At 44.1% G+C, this 23,625-nt stretch overlaps 1 protein-coding gene across 1 annotated transcript in view; it reads right to left on the reverse strand.

Moving 5' to 3' along the window:
* Positions 1 to 7,018: 7,018 nt before the first annotated feature.
* LOC132206971 (junctional adhesion molecule C-like) overlaps positions 7,019 to 23,625 on the reverse strand; it is a 37,132-nt gene continuing 20,525 nt past the window's right edge. The window contains exon 3 of the mRNA XM_059642114.1: positions 7,019 to 9,891. Within this exon, the coding sequence (XP_059498097.1) occupies positions 9,887 to 9,891 (5 nt within the window). The 3' untranslated portion in view covers positions 7,019 to 9,886. The remainder of the gene's footprint in view (positions 9,892 to 23,625) is intronic.

Raw genomic sequence — 23,625 nt, forward strand, 5'->3', positions numbered from 1 at the left:
GCTGTAACATAGTTTCAAAGTCATACCTCAGTGAGATGTTAAGTACAGAAATGGGAAGAACCTGTGCACCAAGAGTTACTAAAGTGGATGAAACATGTTTATATGAAGTTTATCAGTGACTGAGAAGGACAGAATTAATCCTTTGATGAATAATTCTCTCCTCCTCTCACTCTCTCTCTCACACACACACACACACACACACACACACACACACACACACTCTGTAACATAGACCTTCAGTCAGTCAATGTGGAACAACTAAATTGTTTTGTGTTCACTGCAAATCATAGAAAATGATAGACTCAAAATGATCTCCACTAACACCCTCAAGTTACAGAACTCTACAGCACAAGAGAAAGGCCCATCAGCCCGTTGCATCCACACCATTTTTTTAAAATGGTGAACAACTTTTAAAATCCCAATCAGCCAGCATTCTATTTCCATGAATGTATGGAGGCTGAAGAGGAACTGCTATCCTCACCCTTATCATTTCTTCACCTTACAGGAGTAAATATTTCTTTTTTAACATTGTGTATCTCTTTCAATTTTTTGTTTCAATTTTCGACAAAGGGCTTGATGTTCATCTCGACCTTCCCTACAGCACAATCATGTTAGTCCTCATGGTACGGACAAATGTCAGTGTAATATTAATCCCAGTGTAATATTAATATTAATCGTACAGAGTCAGTGAATATCTACTGTACCTGAGATGGTTGCAGACATCATGAAGCTAGCACTGCAGCTATTCAAATGCTGATAACTGGAGAACTAATGTCAAATTGGCACTAACAGACACTGGCAGTGAGTGGAAGAAGTTCACAATTCCAACAATTAGTGGAAACTAGTATGCAGAATAGAATGTCCCAGTGCAAGCACAGTGGGCTGAATGGTCTGCTTCCACGCTGCACCTCATCTTGATTTTGATCCTGGTAATGACGTAAATGATATTCTGTTGTATAGAGTATTAGTTTAAAAATATAACATAGAAATAGACAGAGAGGTGCAAAACAAAATCTTTAAGAAAGAGCACGAACAATGCCCAATACAAAAAAAATGAATCTACGGAAACCTGAAAAAACAAATCCCGTACTGAGACAGAGAATCAGCATCTGATACGATCGGTATATAAAACCCATACTCAGCACATAAACTGTAAATTGTGTTGTTGATTCAGAATGGTTCTCATAGGAAACCAGTCCCATTTATATGACCCCTCCTAGATCCTGCCAACTGATAACGAACTCAGAAGTCTCAAAATGCCGAAGAGATTAATACCCAGCCTCAATGTCTTATTAGCTATGTCAGAATATGTTGCATAGTCACAGAGAATATTACTGGCTGCAAGAGAATCAAGGCACATTGATACACAACAGTAGAAACTGACAGATACAGATTGATACCTACACTGACTCATTCACATTCCAGAAACACACAAAAGAAAATTGATGATGAATCACATATTCACATTCAAATAACAGGAACGGACATGGACTGATAATTTGACTTGGCCATTCACACAGCAGAAACTGACTGGAGAGATGGGGAAATGCAGCCTCACATTTATGTTGCAGATACTGACAGCAAGAATAATGTTGTTAGACACAAATTCACAGAATAAAAACTGACTGGTACACATTGATAAATGCATTTGCCTATTCAAAGCCAGAAACTCATAGGTGGAAATTGATGGGTAAAATCACACATTCCCAAAGCAGAATGATTGTTTGTAATAGTCTTGGTTTCAAATAACTGACGGGGACAGATTGGTAACTTCACTCACCGATGCACAGAGCAGAAACTGACAGGCATAGAGCAATAACTACACTCATCTGCTGCCGTAGGTACTGATTGACAATGACATGTACATATTCACACAGAAGAAACTGACAGGTATTCACTGATAACTAAACTCATATATTGACATAACAGAAACTGCAAGTGATAGACTGAGAATTACACAAACATATTCACAAAGCAGAGGCTGAAAGTGTACAGATTGATAACTACACAAACATATTCACACAGCAGTCTGAGAGGAATAGACTGATTGTTAAACTCACATAGACAGAGCAGAAACTGACAGGCAGAAATCAGCAGTGAAACTCTCATTCTTTTAGCTGAAACTGACAGGTAGAGATTAATAACTAAATCCTCACATTCACAAACCAGAAACTGACAGGTGCAGAATAATAATGACATTGACATATGCACATAGCAGAAACTGACATGGACAGAATAAAAATATCATGCCCAGGCTCATTTGGCATCATCTGAACAGTACGTTTGAATAACTAAATTAATTTTCACAGAACAGAGTTTGCCAATTATGTATTGATATCTATATTCCAAGATTGACAGAGCAGAAACTGACAGGCATAAATTGATAACTGAAATCATATTCAAAGAGCAGAACCTGATTGGTACAGATCCAGAACTGCACTCACATATTAACATATCACTTGCTATCAGTTAGTTCCAGCTAACATCATTCACATATTGACAAAGAATTAACTGACAGATAAAAATTGACAACTATATTTATATATTCCCAGACCTGAAACCGGCAGGTACAGAGTGGTAAATACACTCATGCATTCACATATCAGACTGACAGGGACAAATTTTAAAACTACATTTCACAGAGCACAAGGACAAGAACAGATTGATCACAGCACTCATGCATTCACATATCAGGACCTAACAGGTAAGGATTGATAATTATACTCATGTTTTGAAGTAGCAGATGCTTACAGCTAGAGATTAATTACTGCACTCTCATATGCACAGTGCACAAACTGACAGATAACTGATAACTGCACTCAAACATTCACATGGCAGAAACTAATATAAACAGATTGATAATAAGCTCATACTTGTATCGCAGAAATAGGCAGTGACTAACTACTTCTGTGTGAATATGTAAACATATTTATCAGTCAGTCTCTGTCAGTTTCTACAATGTGGATATATCAGTTTAGTTATCAGTCTATAGTTGTCAGTTTCTGTGATGTGAATGTGTGAGGGAAGTGCATCGGATGCCATCTGTATGGATTTTAGTAAGGTATTTGACAAAGTGCCACATGGTAGACTGGTCCAAAAAGTAAGAGCCTCTGGGATACAGGGCAGTATGTTGAATTGTGTCCAAAGATGGCTCAGTAACAGGAAACAAAATGTAGTGGTTGATTGCTGCCTTTGTGAATAGAAAGCTGTTTCAAGTGGTGCTCAGCATGGCTCAGTGTTGGAACCCCTGCCGTTTGTTTTCTGCGTTGATGATTTGGACTTGAATGTGGTGGGCTTATTTGAGAAGTTTGCAGACAACACAAACTTGGCCATGTAGTGGGTAGTGTAGAGGATAATTGTAAGATGCAAAATGGTACAGATAGTTTAGTGGAGTTGGCAGGAAAGTGGCAGATGGAGTTCAGCTCTGATAAGTGCAAGATAATGCACTTTGGAAGCTCAAACAGTAAATGGAATCGAAAATAATTGAGAGTATATTGAGAACGGTAGATGAAGTGAGAGATCTGGTGTGCAGGCGCACAGGTCCCTAAAGGTAGCAGTACGGGCATTTAGAATTATAAACAAGGCATGTACAATGTTCCCCTTCATTGACAGTGGTATGGAATACAAACGTAGGGATATAACTGTGAAACTGTGTACGGAAATGGTGAGGCTGCAACTGGAGTATTGTGTGCAGTTCTGGTCACCATATTACAGGAAGGATGTAATTGCTGTGGAGGGAATGCAGAGGAGATTTACCAGAATGTTGCCAGGGCTGGAGATTGTAGCTCCGAGGAGAGATTGCAGAGGGTGGAGTTATATTGCTTGGAATAGAGGAGGCTGAGGGGTGTCATGATTGAAGAAAACGAAACTGTGAAAAGAAGAGACAGAATAGACAGGAGGAACCTGTTTCCCTTGGAGAAACTGTTCAAAAATCAGAGGTCATTGATTGAAGTGAAGTGGCTGAAGGATCGGAGGATTCTTAAGGATTTTTTTTAACAGTATGAAACAGTCTGACCTCTTCCAGCCTTCCAATATTAGGAAGGAAGATGTGCCAAGAACTTTGAGGAAGGTGAAGATAGATAATTCCCCTGGGTCTGATGGGATTTATCCAAGGATTCTGTGGGAAGCGAGGGTGGGGCAGGGGGTGGGGTGGGGGCGGGATGGGGGTGGGGGAGTGGGGCAGGGGGATGCGGGGCAGGGCGGCGGTGATGGTGGTTCTCCCCCATTCTTTCTGAAGCCAATGGTCAGTTCTTTAGTTTTTCCAACATTGAGAGAGAGGTCGCCTTCACTGCACCATGTCATCAAGCCCTCTATCTCCCTTCTGGGTTTTGACTCCTGGTTGTTCCATATGTGTCCCACTATGATGGTGTCATCAGCAAACTTGTAGATGGTGTTCATTTGGAAATTGGCCCCACAGTGTTGGGTGTACAGTAGGGGCCTGAGGTTGCATCCTTGGCGGGTGGCCTCCAGTGTTGTGTGTTATTGTAGAGGAGATGCAGTTGTCTGTCTTCACTGATTGCAGTCTATGGGTTAGAAATTTGAGGATCCAGTTGCAGTGGGTGGAGCCGAGACCAAGGTCACAGAGTTTTGAGATCAGTCTGCACAGGATAACAGTGTTGACTACAGCTCCGCGTTCAATGAGCAGGAGTCTGATGTAGGTGGTTTTGTTGTATAGATGTTCCAGGGATGAATAATCTCCTACAACCTCTTGAATCAGGCAGAAGATACAGAAGCCCGAACAGGTTCAGGGGCAGCTTCTTCCTGTTCATTATTAAATTGATGAATGGACTCTTTAGCCTCAAATAATGATGATCTTGCCAATGTTGATCTCTCCGAGTGCGCACCCTGTGAAATGTAACCTGCATTCCTCTCTGAGTTGTTTTGTTCTGTACATCCTTGCTGACTGTGATCGGCCTGTACTGCTCGTAAACAGAGCATTTCACTGTCTCTCGCTACATTTGAATTTATTTAAAAAAATTAACAGAGCATATACTGACAGGTACATATTTGTAACGACACTCACGCATTCAACAAGTGGGAGCTGACAGATATAGATGGATAACGAAACTCACATATCCATATACCCACTTGCAGTATGTACTCCCACTCATGCAGCTGTATCAGTGTTGGTTAGCTTTTGGATCTCACTCAACCGGGTATTCGAATTTTAAGAAAAAAAAATAGACAAGGAGCAGCTCAGGCTAGGAGTAGAATCAGACCGTGGTTCTGTTCAAATAAGTAGCTCGAAACAAACAATCCTAATGAATAATTAACTGAATGTTACATTGGCAATATCAATGTGATCAATCTCAACTGATGTTAGTTTACAGGAGGTATTCCTTCTTCCTCCCGGCCAATACTTGAAGGACCAGGACAATTTAGTGTTTCCTCAGTACAAAGCCAATTGTGACCAGCATCTTAGAACAACCACCAGGTATGTTACACTGTCAGAGCATAGAATATCCTAGCCACAGTGATAGCAGATTCAATCTCACACATTGAATGCAATTTCCAGAGAGATGTGTTCTAACCAAGAGTCAAACACCATTGAGGAAATACCAGTGTATCTCTTTTATCTGTACTGTCACTTCCAGCCACCCAGTTCTAAACAATTTCACTTTGGAGGAATGACAGACTGAATCCTCATCCAAAATACCTACACAGGAACAGCATGAAATCTGCATTTAGGAAGGGTACTTTCAGTGTTACAGGGAAGTGAACAAATAGATGATACTGTTAGTTTGACCAACCACATGGGAAGTAGATATGGAGTACAGATATTGAAGCAAACATTTCAGTTAGCAGTAACAGGCAGACAGAATTATTATTTTACTGAATATTTGTCACAATAGTCACAAAAAGACTGACAACGAGAGAATTGTTAATATACACTCTCACTCCCTCTCTTGCACCCTCCTCTCTCTCTCTCTCCCTCTCTCTCTCTCTCACTATCAAATATATATACCATTCCAACACACGTTCCAACATATAATAGCCATGCAATACCGTATACATTGCAAGCAACAGAAACTGTCACATCTGGAATGATTTCTATTCACAGAGCCATTGTCAGAGAGGCCTGCAGTCCTTCACATTATTGAGTCTGCACCGAGAATTCTCATCCCATTCATTCAACATTTCATTCACATAAATGTATGATAGCAGCAGAGAAGCTGCCATCCCCACCTTTATCGCAACATCATTCTCCTTTTCTTCACCTTTCAGGATTAGAATTTGCTTTGTCTTTTTCAGTCCAGCAAGAAACCTCGAGTACCTCTTTCAAAATTAATCTCAATTTTCTATAAAGAGCCTGACATTCCTCCTGGCCCTCCCGAGAATGTATTGCAGAGAAATACCAAGATATCTGAATACAATTTTCACAATAAATCAGTTTAATCAAGTGGTTACCTTTCAAAGCAGTGCACAAAATAAAAATAGACAAAATTGGTTTGCTTGGTAGGTTTGTGAAACACTCATTTTGTTTCAAAGCAGAGTTGAACAGTGTTGATTGTTCAATAAATTGAGTTTCACACTTTAAATCTGCTGCACTGCAAGACAGAAAATAAACTTCCTTTTCCTTTCCACTTCCCTCCCATAGAACAACACAAGAGTACCAGTAATTGCTTCCACCATCACAGCACAGAGCAGGGTCATGTCCTGTCTACATCAGGGAATAAGTTCCCTGTTTGTCTTTTCTGTCCAAGCGACACTGTGTGGTCAGGCAGCTGCAATGCAGTTGAATTGTTCACTGCCATTGGCTTTCACAGTTTACACTGATTGCTACTTTAGCGTTACTCAGAAAAGCATATCACTACACACTGAAAAAGAAACGGATGTTATTCTGACAGTCAATACTTTACATCATTAATCCCCGTTCAACTCTACACTATACAAGTTACAAAGGCCCATTGTGTTTCCAGTCTTGAATCTGAGGAACAGCACAGAGTCCCTTCTGTAGCAGTGTGTTGCCTTTCACTTGCACATGATTCCCACAGGCACCAACAATTGAAGATCTTCGGTGGTTTCCCATTCACGACAGGAGACGGGAACTGAGATACAGACTGGCAGCACGAGGGAAAACTCACTCACACACAGCCAGTGGATGCTAAAAGGAAAAGAATGAAGTACGGCCTCTCAGTAATTTCCAGATATGAACTGACTCTCAAAATCTCTGATTACACCTGAGGATATTGGACTATTACAGTGCCCAGTAGTGACAGATAGATTCTACTGCACACTCAACCTCATGCACAATGTAAAAACAAACTGAGACTGAAATGCAATGCAGTTGAGTGCAATTGAAAAGAGTTTGACAGAGTTTACTACTCCGACACAAACCACAACTGAACATACGAGAATGAGATCCATGTACTCTCCCTGAGACTGTGGGAAACACATCAAAACTGCCACGATCGTTATGAAAAGCCAGATACCCACAGAACTTATGTCATATTGGCCTTTACAAATAGACGCTGACAATGAGTAGATGAAGTTCACATTCCTAACAATTACTGCGGAACTGCTGCATAAAAAATTCCCAGTACAGAGACAGTGGGCTGAATGGTCTGCTCCTATGCTGTACCATATCTGTGATTCTGATTTTGGTGAGAAACAAACAGTTTAATCAGTGGTACCACAGATCTCAGGCTGTCTGACCAAATAGGAAATATGTGACCATTTGTCAGAATGGTTCTCAGAATAAAGCAGTTCCCCTCCTGTTGTCACCCCATGTCCTGAACTTCCTCACCCCCCTCACCTACCACACGGATTGACACTCAACTCATAAATCACACAATGCAGAAGAGATTAAGAGCCAGCCTCAACACCCTAACAATAACTATCACAGAGTGATTTGTACAGTCACAGAGAATAATACTGGCCTTCAGAGACTTAGCCATTTTGATACATGAGGAGAAACTGACACGTACAGATTGATAACTACACCCACTTGTTCATATTGCAGAAACACACAAATGATGACAACACATTGACTACAATGTAAAGGTGTGACTGTAGTTATCAGTCTCTCTTGGTTTCTGCTAATGTCAGTCATGCATTCGCATTGCAGGAACTGTCAGGGAGAGATGAATAACTTCACCCTCATTCTCAAAGCTAAAACGGACATACACAATGATAACTACACTCCCAGTTTCACAGCGCATAAACTGACAAGTATAGTCTGTTAACTAGACTCTCCTATTTACAGAGCAGAATCTCACAGGTACATGTTGGGAACAGCACTCACACATTCACCAAGCAGGAACTGACAGGTGTACTTCGATAAGTACATTTACACACTGACAAGGCAGAAACGGAGAGGCATAGACTGGGAACTCATATTCACACAACAGAAACTGACAGATACAGATTAATGTTGTCACTCTCAATTCTCAGAGCAAAAACTAACAGATACAGGCTGGTAAATATAGTCATACATTTACATATGAGAAACTGACAAGTATATGTAGATAAATATATTGATTATAGAAATGATTTGGAGTTGGGTATTGAGGATAAAATCTCTGAATGCGCAGGTGATACTAAGCCAGGGAGAAGAGTGAATTGTGCGGATGATACTGAATGACTTCACAGGGACATTGACAAGTTGGCCAAATGGGCAGAGACCTGGCAGATAAATTTCAATGCAGAAAAATATGAGCTCGTGCATTTTGCGAATAAAGACACAGAGAAACAATACAAGCTTAAGGGTACAGCTTTGAGGGGAGTATTGGAGCAGAGAGATCTTGGGGTTCATGTGCATTATTCTCTAAAGGTGGCCAGGCAAGTTGAAACAGTTGTGAAGCAGGTTCAAAGGATCTTTGAGTTTAAAAATAGAGGCATTGAGTCTCAAAGGAAGGATGTAATGCTACGCCTCTACAAATCATTGCTAAGACCACATTGCTCAGACTAGATTTGTGTTCAGTTCTGGACACCTTATTGAAGGAAGAAGCCTCTGGGGAGGGTTCAAAGAAGATTACTAGAATGATAGCAGGATTTTACTGACAAGGAAAGATTAATGAAATCAGGCTTATTCCCCTTGGAGCAGAGAAGAATAAAAGGAAACCTTATGGAGGTGTTCACAATTGTGAAGAATTTTGACAGAGTGAAGTTCAATACTCTATTTACACTATGTCAGTAACCAGGGGTCACAGTTTCAAGATTGTCACCAAGACAGCTAGGAGTGAGATGAGGAGAAACATCTTTACTCGGAGCATTGTTAGGATTTAGAATGCGCTGCCTGGGAGAGTGGTGAAGGTGGATTCCATGTGAGGTATGAAAAGAGAGCTGGATATATATTTGAAAATGATGAAGTTTAGAGGGTAACGTAGATGGGGCTGGAGAACAATCCTGCCTAGAATTATTTCCAGCTCACCACAATTATAAAATAAATGCAGAGCAGATTCAGTTCTTTATGTCATCTGTCCTGACCCACTAACCAGGAGATTAAATCGATATTCAAGTTAGGAATGGACAGCACAAAATGTCAAACCCCTGCGATCATGGATCAGATCATGTTACAGCAGAAGAAATTGGCCCACTCAGAGTTATGTGAGAGACAGTTATTCCGATGGCTTCTCAAGGCAAATTCATGTTTGGAGTTGATGTCTGGCTGAGTGAATGGGAACAAAGCTTAGCCATTTCTCAGCTGCAGAAACTTGACGCTCCTCTGTCCTCTCTTCCTTCTCCCCCTTATTTTCTGGAAGGAACAATTACTATCCATCAATTTGTGAGGCATTGAAGGGATTCTTCTGTGCTGTCTCACAATGTCCGTGGAAGATTGACAGAAACATTTCCCTCTTCACCTTGACCTGGTTCCTCATCCCCTCGCATATCTGTGTGCCTCAGGGTGGTGTATGTGATGCAGGATGGTTGCTGGTCTGCTTGCTCAGCCTGAAAATAGGACAATACAGAAACATAGTAAATGAGGAGCAGGAGCAAAATCGGTGGCCTCATGGACAGTGAAGGTGGTTATCTCAGAGTACAACGGGAACTTGATCAACTGGGCCAATGGGCCGAGGACTGGCAGGTAGAGTTTAATTTAGACAAATATAGAGATGTTGCATCTTTGCTGAGGCAAACCAGGGCAGGTTAATGGTAGGGCCCTGCGGAGTGTTGTCAAACAGAGGTATTGAGGGGTGCAGGCACATAGTTCCATAAAGTTCCATAGTTCCATAAAGTTCCGTAAAGCGGACGGCAAGTTTGGAACAGTTGCCTTCATCAGTTCCAACACTGAATGTAGGAGTTGGGATGTTATGATGTGGCTGTACAAGACATTTTGCCCCTAAGAACTCCATGCAACTAATTGAACAACATTCACTGCTCTGGTCCCGACTACATTCTGTGACAGAGAATCCCATTGGCTCCCCACCCTCTAGGTGAAGACATTTCTCCCCACCCTCAGCCCTTCCCCATCTCCTTTAGACTGTGACCCCCTGAGTGTGGACTCACGTGCCCTCAGCCCCCACTCCAGCCATCAGCAACATCTGTGTTTACCCCTATTAAGTCCCATTGAAGTTTCACAGGTTTCTATGAGATCGACCCTCAATCTTCTAAACTCCAGTGAATATAATCCTCACCAATCTAGTCTTTGCTTGTCCATCAGACCTGCCATCCCAGGATTCAGTTTGGGAAACTTCAGCTGCACTCCCTCCATAGCCAGTACATCCTTCCACAGAGACGGAGACCCCAGACTGCAGACGCAATACAGCAGAAGTGGTCTCTCCCTGTACAATTGCAGCAAGACAGCCTTGCTCCTGGACTGGAACCTTCTCACTATGAAGGCCAACATCCCATTTCCCTTCTTCACCATCTGCTGCTCCTGTAATGCTCACTGTCAGTGACTGGTGTATGAGGTACATCCAGGTCTTGGAGCACCCCGACATCCCAATCCGGCGGATAAAAACCCGGTTTCCTGGTTTTGCACCCAAAGCAGATCATGTCACTCTGATCTACATTAAACTGTTTCAATCATCTCAGTGTTGAGTCTACAAACTGGACATTCGGAGGGGGTGGGTGGTGAACGTGGGGATATGGAGGGAGTGGATGGTGAGAATAACAAACTTTATCTGGAAGACACTGAGAGTGTATGGCATGAGCTGTGAACATCTGGGGTTGTTACACAGACCAGTTCCTCTTAGAAAAGCACACAGTTGGAACAAAGTTGAAACGGATTATGACGAATGTTATTTCTCTGTACTCTGAACAGGATGTGGCAAGTGGATGCCAATCTCAAAATATCCTTCAATGGATCAACGTGCTCGGCCTGAAGGCAATGAGGAGTTTGCAAAGGGTTCGGAGTCACGTGCAGAGCAGATCAGGTGAGAATGGCAGATTTTGCTCCCATAAGAACCATCAGAGACAAAAATGGGAGTAGGCCATTCGGCCCCTCGATCCTGCTCCACTATTCAATAGGACTGTGGCTGATCCAACATTCCTCATGTCCACTTTCCTGCCCTTCCCTTTGATTCCCCAATTGATCAAGAATCTGTCAATCTCAGCCTTAAATCTGCCTTCCCCCTGCTGCCACAAATACACACAGCTCCCTGTAGCATGGAGTTCCAAAGTCTCTTATCTCTCTGAGAGAAGAAATAACTTCTCATGTCAGTCTTCACTAGTGAACCAGATTGTTCTTTGCTTCTTACCATGGTCATCATTAGAGTCTTAACTCCAGATCTGTTTTGTTCAAAGTAGAAGTCAAAATCCACCGCATGCCACAGCAAGATTTAAATTCAAGTCCTCACAGTATATCCCAGCCATCTGACAGAATAGGATATTGCCTCCCCATTATTTCAGAAATTGCAAATGAATCATATCAAAGTGCGGTGTTCAGGTCAGTATAATTTGCCCCACACCATTGAGCCAAACATCGACAGCAGTGGAATCCCTCCATTGGAGAAGTAGGCCATTCAGCCCATTGAGTGCATAGCAACCCTCTGAACAGCATCCCACACAGACCCACTCCTCGAACCCGTTCACTTCCCATGGTTAATCTCCCTAATCTACCCACCCCTGGACACTCTGAGCAATTTAGCATGACCAATCCACCGAACCTGCACACCTTTAGACAATGGGAGAAGACTGGAGCACCCGGTGGAAACCACACACACAATATGAGGCAGCAGTGCTAACCACTGAGCCACCGTGCTGCCCAGTGTTTTTGCCGTGTCGGGCTTGCTTAGCTCAGTTGACTGTCTGGTCGTGCTGAAAGCGTGTGGTTCAGTTTCTGCACTGGTTGAGTTTGCTGGGAATGATCGTCGCCCTTTGCCTTAGATGTGGTGACCCTCAGGTTAAACAGTAAAACACTTGTTGCTGTTGTGTCCCTCTCTCCGTCCCTCTCTCTGTCCCTCTCTCTGTCCCTCTCTCTGTCCCTCTCTCTGTCCCTCTTTCTCTGTCCCTCTTTCTCTGTCCCTCTTTCTCTGTCCCTCTCTCTCTGTCCCTCTTTCTCTGTCCCTCTTTCTCTGTCCCTCTCTCTGTCCCTCTCTCTCTGTCCCTCTCTCTCTGTCCCTCTCTCTCTGTCCCTCTCTCTCTGTCCCTCTTTCTCTGTCCCTCTCTCTGTCCCTCTCTCTGTCCCTCTTTCTCTGTCCCTCTCTCTGTCCCTCTCTCTCTGTCCCTCTCTCTCTGTCCCTCTTTCTCTGTCCCTCTTTCTCTGTCCCTCTTTCTCTGTCCCTCTCTCTGTCCCTCTCTCTCTGTCCCTCTCTCTCTGTCCCTCTCTCTCTGTCCCTCTCTCTCTGTCCCTCTCTCTCTGTCCCTCTCTCTCTGTCCCTCTCTCTCTGTCCCTCTTTCTCTGTCCCTCTTTCTCTGTCCCTCTTTCTCTGTCCCTCTTTCTCTGTCCCTCTCTCTGTCCCTCTTTCTCTGTCCCTCTCTCTCTCCCTCTCCCTGTCTCTCTCTCTCTGCAAGGAGACAACGGTGACTCTACATGAACCACCTGCTAAAAACATAACTTTGCTGATTAAAAATTAACTGCCAGCTTTTTCACTACAAAATAACTTACATGTTTCCCGCCTGATGCAACATCACAGTGAGCTGTAAATAAAAGAAAAGACACTTTATTGACAGAATGTATCTAAATGCACGGGGAGAGGGTGTAGAGGCAGCTTCACCAGGATGTTGCTTTCGACACTGGAGAGTGCCAGTGATGGAGAGAGATTGGACAGACTGGGGTTCTTATCGTCAGAGCAGAGGAGATTGAGATGCTGGACACGATTGGGATGTATCAAATGATGAGGGACCATAGATTGGGTGAGCAGGAAGAAACGTTTCCTCCTTGATGGAGGGACCAATGAGGTACAACGTTTTCACCCAGAGGCTGGTGGGGAACCTGGAAATCGCTACCTGCGAAGGTGGGAGAGGGAGAAACCCTCATCACATTGAAGATGGATTTTGATGTGCACCTGGGATGCCAAGGCAATGGGCTGAGTGCTGGGGAAATGGAATTAGAGAATGGTGAGGTGGTGTTTTTAACTGGCACAGGCTCGATGGGCCTTTTACTGGCGCTGGAGACCTCTCCGACACTGTGACTAGCTCACTTTGGGATGTGTGTTCTACATCCAGTATACTACTTAGATGTAACGCGATTTTGTCCATGTCAGTTTCTGAGGGAAGGGGGTTGTCTTATGAGGAGAGATTGAGCAGTTTCGGCCAATAATCTCTGGAGTTTAGAAGCATAAGAGAAGATCTAACTGAGGGATATAAGATGGAAAGGAGAAGGAAAGAGAATGATTGCTCATGTGGGACTATCTAGCACAAGAGTTCAACATTTCAGGAGAAGGTGGTGGTACAGATTGAAAACAGAGATAAAGAGGAATGGCTTCTCTCCAAGGGAGAGAGGGATGTGAATCTGGGGAATTTGCTGTGCTGTGTGTACTGCTGTTCCCGAGTGTGTGGGGAATGTTGGGACACTGAATAAGTTGGAGGAGGAGACAGACAGATTTGTAATCTATGATGGGGAATGGGAGTAGGGGCAGGAAACTGGATCTGAGGCCAAGATAGGATCAGCTGTGCCGTATCAAATGGGGCCACAGGCACCCAAGAGGCTGAATGGTCTCCTCCTGCTCCTAGCCCTGAAGTTGTATTGGTCAATCAGTTGCCTGAGCGCATTTTAGTGTGGGTGGTACAGACAGTAGCAACAGAAAGCTCTTATTCTGAGGTGCTAAAGTGTGTAATCCATTACAGGTCACTCAGTAAGAGTCAATGTAAGATCCATATGATAACAGCAAAATTAGGCTGTTTGGCCCATCGAGTCCGCTCTGCCATATGATTGTGGCCGAGAACCCCATTCTCCTGCCTTCTCCCCCTCGGCCTTGATCTCTTTACCAATTAAGAACCTATCTATCACTGTCTTAAAGACATTCAATGAGTTCCGCAGATTCGCCACCCTCTGGCTGAAGAAGTTCCTGCTCATCTCAGTTCGAAAAGATCATCCCTTCATGCTAAGGCTGTGCCCATCATGTCATGGTCTCTATCCAGGCCTCTCAGTATTCTGTAAGTTTGAATCGGATTCTCCCTCATCCTTCTAAGCTCCACTGAGCACAGACACACAGTCCTCCCCACTCCTCATTAGACAAGCCCTTCATTCCTGGGATCTTGTAAATCTCCTGTGGACCCCCATCCAAGGCCAGCACATCCTTCCTGAAATACAGGGCCCAAAGCTGCTCACAATATTCCAAATACGATCTGACCAGAGCCTTATACAGCTTCAGCAGTACATCTGTTCTTGTATTCTAGCCCTCTTGAAATGAACTGCCGAATGAACTTGCATGTTAACCTGAAGAGAATCCTGAAGTAAGGCTTTAGATTTCCGAAGACTTCCCCCTTTGAAAAATGGTCGATGCCTCTATTCCCACCAAAGTGCATAGCCTCACACTTTTCCCCATTGTATTCCATATGCTATATCTTTGCCCTCTCTCCGAGCCTGTTCAATTCCTTCGGCAGCCTCTCTGCTTCCTCACCATTACCTGTCCCTCCACCAAACTTCCGGTCACCACAGAAACAGGAAATGACAATGCTCCTCGTATGAACAATGCTGGACCCAGAGCGAATATCTCCTTGCCCCAGAGACCCAGGCCAGAAGGGACCGCACTCAGACATGAAGCAGTTGTAATGCGGTAACAAACAGATTGATGTTCCAGTGCCCAAACTTTCGGTGTCTCCTTGAAACAAAATGAACAATATAGCAGTTAGCTCTCAGTGTACATTTCCCTCTTCCAATTCAATTCAATGACTGCTGCTTGGAATTCCCGTGTGTGTCTATGTTTGGCTTGGACTACTATGGTTACCGTGTCCCAATTAAACTGATGGCCTTCACTGTCAGTGTACCAATATTAAGAAGAGTTTATTGTGCCATTTTGCTGCTAGCAGATGTTCATGTGTCCTGATGGCTAGTTTCCTTCCTGTCTGTCTAAGATAATGGTTTCAGCAGTTGTTGCTTGGTATTTTGTCGACCACATTGGTTTTGCATGTTGTGAGAATGCGGTCTTTCATCCTTTTGAGTGTTTATCATAAAGTGGCTGTGGGCTTGTGTGCTCCCCTGATTCCTAGTGGTCTTAGGAGACTTCTTGTCTGTTCTGATATGTTCTTGATGTAGGGAATGTGGTCAGTGTGTTAGGGCGTACTATGTCCTCCTGTTGTCCGAAATAAATGTTGACTCCCGGGGCAACTCCATCCTGACTGTATACCACTGTGCCACCACCTCTGCAGGGTCTGTCCTGCTGGTGGGACATGACATCTCCAGGGATGGTGATGGTGGTGTCTGGGACATTGTCTGTAAGGTATGATTCTGAGTATAATGCTGACTCTCCGGATTTTGACACGAGCCCCCACATGTTAGGAAGCAGGACGTGGCAGGGCTGACAGGGCTGTTTCAGGTCTGTTGTCTTTTCCGGTGCCTAGGTCGATGCTGGGTGATCCATCCCATTTCATTTCATTATTCAGAACTTGTCGCGATGAATACGACTGAATGGCTTGCTCTTTCATTTCAAAGGGTCAACCCTGATTACAGGTCACTGGACTTGAAACATTAACTTTGTTTCTCTCTCTCCACAGATGCTGCCAGACCTGCTGAGTTTCACCAGAACTTTGTGTTTCTCACCTGCAACATTAAGTTTGTTCCTCTTTCTCTCCCTCTCCATAATCCGGCTAAGATTTTGAAATTTGCCATTCTTGCTGTCTTCTCCTGATTGATGCAAGATGAAAAGCTTCAAACAGAATCTGTTCATTTTCCAGGTGCAGTCCTGCCAAGTGAATCTCGTCAAAGATTTCCAACTTCCCAAAGCATCGACTTAATGACCTAATCTTCTGGTGGCGGGGTGGGGTGGGAGGTTGACATTGGGGGTAGGTTTTATGGGGGTGAGCTGTCAACTTCAGAGAGATACATGATCGCTATAACGGTTTGTACAAAGTACAGCTTTCTGTCGATATTTACTGTTTAAAAAGCAATTGATGCATCAATTACAGATCATGGTCAATTCACCACAGTCTTACCAGATCATTAGAGCTGCTCTCCCGTTGGAGAGAGCGGATTGGATGGTGATGTAACCTGAGGGTCACTGCGCCTCAGGTGATGGAGGGATTCAAAAGGAGAGTCCTTCACGGTAACCCCATCCGGTGTATGAATTGAACCCACGCTGTTACCAATCTAATGCAAAGCAGCCATCGAGGAAAGCCCCCCCTCCCCCCAACCACATCCACTTCTGAGACAGGAAAAGTCGCTGATCTGGAAAGTGGTTGTAATTACAAAACAAATAGCCTTGCCCCTCTCCCCACCCCAACATCATTGGAGATAAAGAGCTTTGTAATGATACTGTAGCTTTAAGAGATTATTTTGTCCTGGTTTCTTTTGAGAGAGAGATTGAATGAGAGGTGTCGAGCTCGCTGGTGAAGACTGCTTGACTAAACAGCTTGAGTTTTATTTTGTCCAGGCTGAATGAGTGTGGCCAGCTCTCAGATCAGGATTTCTCGGTTTTGTTTCATTTCACGTGCACCTGAAGCTGTTGGGGTCTCAAATGCCTTTGAAGCTTCAGTGGATGTCTCCCGGCTCCTGCTGTCTCTGTATTTTCTGTTGACTCTTTATCCTCTTGGATTGGAGTTCTGCACGTGAGAATCTGTGTCTCAATTTTACATGTTTGTCAAGGAGTGTGTTTATGGGATGTTACTATTTTGAATCAGTTAATTAGCAATAGTTACTGTATCTACTGCTCTGTTACATTTCCAACAGAGTTAAGTTATTCTTAATTCTTCCTTCTTTTGTTGCATTTTAACTGTCGTGTTTAAATCCATTGTTTTGTTTAACATTAAGTTGTTTGCCCAATTGCATTGCATCTGAAACAAGCACTTCACGTTCGCTTTTAAAAATAAAGTTAGGGTAGAGACTACCTTCTGAAAATATTTTGAGGGCGTCTGCCCTGGTCTAGTCTTGTCCATAACAGACTGAATAATTCCAAAGATTTATCTTGGGAAGACAGACTGAGCAGTTTTGGCCGATACTCTCTGGACTTCAGAAGAATCAGAGGAGATCTAACTGAGGGATCCAAAATGCTGAAGTTGGGGGATTGAAAAAGGAGACGAAGAGAGGATGTTTCCTCATGTGGGAAAATCTAGAATGAGATGTCATCAAGTGAAGATAAGGGGTTGGGGCAGATTGAAAATGGACATGAGGAGGAATGGCTTTTCTCGAAGGTTGGGGAGAAGGGGCATGTCTAACCTGCACATCCATTGGAGCATACCAGGAAACAGGAGCACCTGGAGGAAACCCACACCAACACAGGAAAAATGTGCAAACTTCACACGGACAGTCACCTGAGGCTAAAATCAAAGCTGGATCCCTCACACTGTGCAGCAGCTGCGCTAACCACTGAGCCACTATGTCACCCATTGAGCCTGTTCCACCTTTCAGTCTGTTCCTTCACACCATTAACTTGCCTTTAGCCCCCATCCCCTTATTACCTCAGCCAAACAAAAATCTGTCAGATTGGAAACTAACCACTGATCCAGCCACTGCTGTGTTTGTGGAAAAGAGATTTCAACCTCGATAACGCTTTGTATGTCATCATTTAATGGAACGTTTTCAGCCTAACTGTTGCGACGTACCATGGCCATCCAAATACGAAGCAGTTCTTCCTTTTTTTTAAACAGAATTTGCCTTACACCTGTGAATGCTCTCAGTTTCGATTATAAACTCTGGAAAATGCCCCCCACCCCCAACTCCCCCGATCATGTGTCATTTGCTTATGGAGAGAAATCTACTGGTTGAATTCCTGTAGCCACAGGTTTTGGGGCAGGCTTTTTGTTTGCCAAAGAGGTACATCATGCTTTTTGCCCCAAGTTTGTACATTTGCTTTAGAAGTCCCGTAGCCAGTGGCAGGCAGCAGGGACTAACGTCCAACTGGAAAGCTGAGCCCAGAATATCAGGATGGAGCTGGGTAATACTTTGCGACAGAGAATAGAGGAGAAAGTGGGAGAAAGAAACAGAGTGGTGATAAGGGAGGGTCCTGGGAATGAAGCTTCATAGAATTGAGATGCCTGGTCAATTTGTTCATTTCGAAAGCTTGTGACATCTCACAAAAAAGTAATAGAGTCACAGAGTACAGAAACAGGCCCTTTGGCATAACTTGTCCATGTCAACTGGGCTTCCCATAATAAACTAGTCTCATTGACCTGCAAATCCATTTTGTTCCCTGTCCAATTTAATAATATCTTTCCTTTTCCTAAGGTACCAGAATTATACACAGTAATCTAAAAGTGGCCAGACCAATGTCCTGTACAATGGCAACATGACGTCCCAAATCCTATTATCAATGGTCTGACTGATGGATGCAAAAATGAAATCTGGATGGTGGCATGTGATCAGGAATGTAACTTTAATACAACAGAGTCTCACAGCACTGGAGAGTCTTTTTGATCCATCCAGACTATACCGACTAACAATAAAGGATGTTCCCAGTCACGATGGGGCAGTCCAGAACCAGGGGGTGACGGTCTAAATGGGAAGCGTAGGACTGAGTTGAGGAAAAATGTCTTCACCCAGAAAGTGGGGAGCATGTGGGATTCTCTGCCACAGCAAGTGATTGGGCCCAAAACATTGAATGTGACTCCATCTCTCAGTCCTGTAATCATCTCTCTATATCTGTCTCTCCCTGTCTCTCTCTCTCTCTCTCTCTCTCTCTCTGTCTCTCTCCTGTCATCATCCTTTTCTCTCCCTTCATCCTGCACTCATCTGACTTTCTCTCCCTCACCCGACCCTCACTTCCAGAAATTTTAATTGCAGGCTCAAGCGCGCGAATCAGTTTGAATTATTTTAGCACCTCCTAACAGCCCGGTCCTGGCATCTCAGTCGTATGTGAATAATCTGGGAGATAAATGCACACAATGTTTCATTTATATATACATATGTAACACCCACTGACAGAAAGTAAACATGGAAAACACCTTCACATGCATCGCACGGGTCCACATGTAAAGTCAACCTCTTTCTGTCTGGGAGGGGAAACACTTTGGGAATTCAATCAATTTCACCTCTGACATTCCTGAAAAAGAAAATAAATAGGAGCAGAGAATGACGCCACTCGGTCCATCTCCCAGTGGTGTAATTTGTAATCTGTGACCATCCATCTCCCTGAGAGCATTACAAACTAGTTTCTCCCCACCTCACAATTTTCTCCCTTTAACTGCAGCAAGTAAAAGGAACACATTAAACAGTTATACAGCAGAAACAGATCCTTCAGCCCAACCTGTCCATGCCAGCCAGGTTTTCTAATCTATCCTACTCCCATTTGCCTGCATTTGACCCATGTCCCTCTAAACCTTTCCTATGCATGTCCCTGTTTAAATGCCTATTAAATGTGTAATCGTATCTACATCTACAACATCCTCTCCCAACTCATCCCATACACACACCACTCTCTGTGTGAAACAGTTGTCCATTAGGTCCCTTTTAGATCTCTCACCTTAAACCTACGCCGTTTAGTTTTGGACTCCCCCGCCCTGGGGAAACGACCTTGGCTATTCACCTTATCTCTGGCTTTCATGATTTTGTTGGCCTCTGTAAGATCACCCAGTTACCTCCACTCTCGGGGGAAAAAAGTCCCAGCCTAATTAGCCCCTCCCTACAACTGAAACCCTCCATTCCCAGTAACATCCTTGTCAATCTTTCCAGTTTAATAATATCCTGTCCACTGCATTTAATGCATTTCTGTTTTGGTCATTTAAGGATTTCTCATGATCAATCTTGCCAATGGATCCACCAAAGAGAATGAATTGCCTCCAGTTATCCCTTCCCTTTCGCTCCCATCAATAAGCTGGATAAACACGACCGACTTGTGCACAGCCTTTCCAAATCGTACATGATCTCGAGAGACCGACTCCCCACCCCTGGGAGACAATCTAAAGGGAGAGATTAGGGTCCAGCTTCTGCAGATCAGTCTGCAGCTCTAAACCTTCTGGCACGGGGTCGGGGGGGAGGGGGGGGGAGCTCCAGTGGCTTCTGTGGATGAACTTGTGCTAGAGAGAACAGAAAATGATACTTACCACCCAGAGACAAGTCGAATGGACTGCCTGCAACCGGAACACACAAGAAAAGGAACGAAACCTCATCTGTTGGTCCTTATCTGATAGAAACACTTGTCAGAAAGGCACGAGAACGGATGCAGAGTCGACAAACTCAAAATCCTATCTCAATCTCTCTCTCTCTCTGCCCCACGCCCTCCCCTCCCTGACAGATGCTGTCAGACCGGTTGAGTTGCCCCAGTGCTCTCTATGTTGGTTTCAGATCTCCAGAACCCTGCACTGTGTTGCTTTTGCAACCTTACAAGCTGTGTTCCTTGCTTCAGACACCAGTGCCCCCACTCCTGGTGAAATGGTGTCCTCTGTTGTTCAAGCATAGAGGAAAGATATGGCTAACACATTTCAAAATAACATTGCATCACTGTCAGAAAGGATACACAGGACAATGAGACGACATTGCTTGGGAATGGTGTACATATGACCAGAGGATCAGAAGTAGGCCATTCAGCCCATCTGGCTGCTCCACCTTTCAACCATGACTGTGGCTGAACTGCTCATTCTTAACTCTACTTTGCTGCCCATCCACCCCTTGCCCCATAACCTTTGCTTCTCCTTCCTGATTGAAAATCTCTCTCAAACTTGAATATACTGAATGACCCGGCAATGACAGCCCTCTGTGGTAAAGAACTTCACAGATTCACTCCCGTCAGAAGAAGAAATTCCTCATCTCCATCTTCAATGGACGAACGCCTATGACATGATGCCCCTCTGGACCCAAATTCTCCCACACGAGGGGCAATGGCTCCCGGTCAAATTCCTCAAAGGATCTTCAATGAGGCCTCCTCTCATTCCTATAAACTCCAATGAGGATAGGCCCAACAGACTCAATCTCTCCCTCATCAGACACTCCCTCCATACTCGGGATCAGCCGAGTGAACCTTCTTTGAACCTGCCTCCAATGCTAGACTCTCCTTCCTTAGATACGAGGCCACAAAACTGCTCACCGTATCCCAGCTCTGTCTTGTATGGTTTTCTTTAGAAAAATTTCCCAACATTTATCTCACATTGAAGGCTAACCTTTCGGGCCTCGACCCGATGTTTCGTCTAAATCCTTCTTCTGAAGAAGGATCTCGGCCCGGAACGTCAGCTTTCCTGCTCTTCTGATGCTGCTGGGTCTGCTGTGTTTATCCAGCTCTACACCTTGTTATCTTAGATTCTCCAGCATCTGCAGTTCTACTATCTCTGAAACAATTTTAACCTGGATTGCAAGAAATAGTTTTCATCTGAAATCCTCAAGCAGTTGAGAATCTCTGTCCCTTTGTGATTTACAGCTGGTTTTGAGGGCGTTGCTAACATACCACAACATCAGACAGAGTTACAGCGTGCCATGGTGTGATTGGAGATCCCCAGTGGGCAGATTTTATGCCATTCCCACTCAGTGGGCGATATGTACTCGCTGAGGAACAAGCTATGGTAGTTCTATCCCTCTGTAAAATCAGCAATTACCACAAATCTGCCTTATTTATTTCCTCTTTCTGTCCCTCCTCTGTCCCACCCTGTAATCAATTCTCCTTCTCTGTTTACATTTAAAACAAATGCATTCCCCTTTGAATCGACTTTTTTTGAAAAAATGCTAATCTGTTTCCGACTCTCTTGCAATTTATTGCACGTGGCTGTTACTTTAGCCCTCTGTTTGCTGTATTTGGGCAGTTTAATTGTTGACTTCATGGCAGATCGGTCCTTTTTACAGCAGAACTCCCAGGTTTCCCCTTGTTTCCTGTGGCTATCGGCCTGAAGAAGGCTAATATCAGAAATGTTGACTGCTCCTTTCCTCCACATGCTGCCTGGCTTGTCCTTCCAGCCTCCCGTTTGTCTGTCTCGACTGTATCTTCAGCTAAAGGGGAGGGCATGGCTCAGTGAATGTCTACGTGTGTGTGTGTGTGTCACAGAGAGCGAGAGAGAGGGCGTGTTTCATTGAAAGGAAGAGTTTGGAGGTTTAAAGGGGATGTGAGGTAAAAGGTTTTTACCCAGAGAGTGCTGGGGAATCTGGTACTCACTGCCTGTGAGGGTGGGAGAGGCATAAACCCTCATCACATTGAAGAAGGATTTAGATGTGCACTTGTGATTCAAAGGCTATGGGCCAACTGCTGGGAAAATGGGATTAGGGAATAGGGATAGATAGGAGGAACTGCAGATGCTGGAGAATCTGAGATAACAAAGTGTCGAGCTGGATGAACACAGCAGCCAACCAGCATCAGACGAGCAGGAAGACTGATGTTTCGGGCCTAGACCCTTCTTCAGCAATGCTTAAGAATCTTGCTGCATTGACCCCCATCACCAAACCCCAACCTGTCCATTCTTCTCAGGGTTTTCGAAATTGCATTGAGATCATCTCTTGATCTCCCAGATCCGGATGATACAGAGTGCCCAAACTCCCTTCCCAGCTCACTGCCTCATTGTGAAAAATGTGCGCAATCACACACTCTCTCTCTCACAGACTCACACACACACACGCTCATGCATGTAGATTCACACACATAGTCAGACTCTCACACACACTCACACCAGCCTTCCCCTCACTCTATGCTCCACATCCTGTTTCCGCTCAGTCTCACCCCAACTCCATCCTCCTTGACTAACCCCCACCCCCACAATTCAGTCCCTTTTCTCGCTATTCTCCCTCTCACGCACCGCACACGCACAAAGACACGCACACACTGACATGGTCACATATTCACACACAGTCTGACAGACACATACACACTGGAACAATTTCACACACACGTCCTTCACAGGTGCGTGTGCACACACACGGTCTGACACACAGTCACACCAGTTTGCATTCACACAAACACATGTTTGCTCAAACAAATTCATTCACAAAATTACATTGAATATCACACACCCACACACACTCAGAACTGTCATAATCTCTCTCACATTCCCTTACACATTCACATGCAATCACAGTTTATGCTCAGACTCTTGTACAAACTCACATTATCTCACACATAATTTCAAACAAACTCACACTCACCCACATACAGCCTCTTAAACTCACAGAAAAACACATTCACAACACACTCTTGCTCTCTCTCGCACACACACACTCTCACACACTGTCACACA

This window comes from Stegostoma tigrinum, chromosome 44 (assembly GCF_030684315.1).
Source record: "Stegostoma tigrinum isolate sSteTig4 chromosome 44, sSteTig4.hap1, whole genome shotgun sequence".
In the NCBI taxonomy this organism is placed as follows: domain Eukaryota; kingdom Metazoa; phylum Chordata; class Chondrichthyes; order Orectolobiformes; family Stegostomatidae; genus Stegostoma; species Stegostoma tigrinum.